The sequence below is a fragment of the Lathyrus oleraceus genome, chromosome 1 (assembly GCF_024323335.1).
Source record: "Lathyrus oleraceus cultivar Zhongwan6 chromosome 1, CAAS_Psat_ZW6_1.0, whole genome shotgun sequence".
In the NCBI taxonomy this organism is placed as follows: Eukaryota; Viridiplantae; Streptophyta; class Magnoliopsida; order Fabales; family Fabaceae; genus Lathyrus; species Lathyrus oleraceus.
Genome location: NC_066579.1, coordinates 457,974,448 through 457,976,195, shown reverse-complemented (window position 1 = coordinate 457,976,195; position 1,748 = coordinate 457,974,448). Strand labels below are relative to the sequence as shown.

At 37.0% G+C, this 1,748-nt stretch overlaps 1 protein-coding gene across 1 annotated transcript in view; it reads left to right on the top strand.

The window, feature by feature from the left end:
• Positions 1–862: 862 nt before the first annotated feature.
• The window catches only part of LOC127084932 (soyasaponin III rhamnosyltransferase), a 1,616-nt gene continuing 730 nt past the window's right edge, over positions 863–1,748 (top strand). The window contains exon 1 of the mRNA XM_051025467.1: positions 863–1,748. This exon is cut by the window's right edge and continues 730 nt beyond it. Coding sequence (XP_050881424.1) covers positions 978–1,748 — 771 coding nt within the window. The 5' untranslated portion in view covers positions 863–977.

Sequence of the window (1,748 nt, the reverse complement as noted above, 5' to 3'; positions counted from 1 at the left end):
AATGAGGTTCTTGATATGGGAAAAATAGAAAAGAAAGAGTGTTTGCAATTGAAAGTAGATTTCAAAAACGCGTACGATAATGTCAATTGGGGCTTCCTGAAATATGTGTTGAAAAGAAGTGGTTTTGGGAAAATAATGGTTGAAATAGATAGATGCATGTGTATGTCATTGCACACTCTCGTTGTTTGTTAACGATAGTCTAACGAGAGATTTTGCGATGAGTAAACGTCTAAGGCAAAGCGATCCTTTGTCGCATTTTCTTTTCTCATTGGTTACTGAAGGACTAGCAAGAATGGCGTCGAAAGTTATGAAAATGGGTGATTATAAAGGCTTCAAAGTGAATAACGCTATGGAGTTTCAACCTCTACAATTTGCCGATGACACGGTACTAATTGACGAGGGGTCGTGGGATAATTTGTGGTGCATTAAAGCGTTGCTTAGGGGTTTTAAACTGGCGTCAAGTCTGAATATAAAATTGTTTATAAACAGTGAGATTGATCCTCTTGAATTAATCTGTCGTAAGACCGGATACCAATATTTAAAATAAATAAAAATTGATTCTTTGAGGTGGCAAACAAATTTTGTTCAGAAAAAAGTAATTGGATAGGTGGAACTCAGTTGATGGACTTGTTCCCGTTATTGGAACAATCATTGTGAAACTCTTGAAATGCATTTGATAAAAGCAAAAAAAAAAAAGAAATAGAGACATTAATTATAAAAAAAAAAAAAAAACGAGTGACCAAAGAGCGATAGAACAGGTCATAATTTGCAATAATTGGCATAATTAACGGAATAAACAACTACCTGCGTGTTACACATGCCACACTACCATACCATGTGCGTGGAATCAATCAACCAATCATCTCTTCTCCATCTTCTTCCTCCATTTCTATTTCTTCCTTATAAAAACAACAACAACATATCCCATTCATTTCTTAACTTGCTACAACAAAAACAACATCCTTAATCATTCATTCATGGCCAACAAAAACAACAAACCTCTTCACATTGTCATGTTCCCATGGATAGCCATGGGACACATGTTCCCATGTTTCCAACTTTCCAAAATCCTCGCACAAAATGGTCACTCTATCACACTCATTTCCACCTCTTCAATCATAGATCGTCTCCCTAAACTCTCACAAACCATTTCACCTTTCATCAATCTCATCAAACTCCCATTATCACCCCACATTGACACAAACAATCTCCCAACAAACGCAGATTCCACCTCCGACATTCCCTCCAACAAACTCTATTACCTTAAACTAGCCTACGACTCTCTTCAGCAATCTGTACTCAATATTCTCAAAACCTCAAACCCTGATTGGGTTTTCTATGATTTTGCTGCTAGTTGGTTGCCCAAACTAGCAAAAGATTTGAATCTCAACATTTCATGTGCTTATTTTAGTCCCTGTCCTGCATGGACTATATGTTTCTTTGACACACCAAGACAACAACTTGGTGATGATGTTGCATCCATTAGAAAAGATCCTGAGGATTATTATGGTCCTCCTAAATGGGTTCCTTTTCCGACAAAAATCGGTTTGAGATCTCATGAGGTAAGAAAATTACTCGAAGATATCAAAGTGAATGAAACAGGGGCTTCCCCTGTTTTTGATATAAACAGAGCAAATTCAGATTGTGACATGTTTGTTATTAGAAGCTCAAGAGATCTTGAAGGTGAATGGTTAGATTTTGTGGGTGAGTTTTACAACAAGCCTGTGATTCCCGTTGGTTTGCTTCCA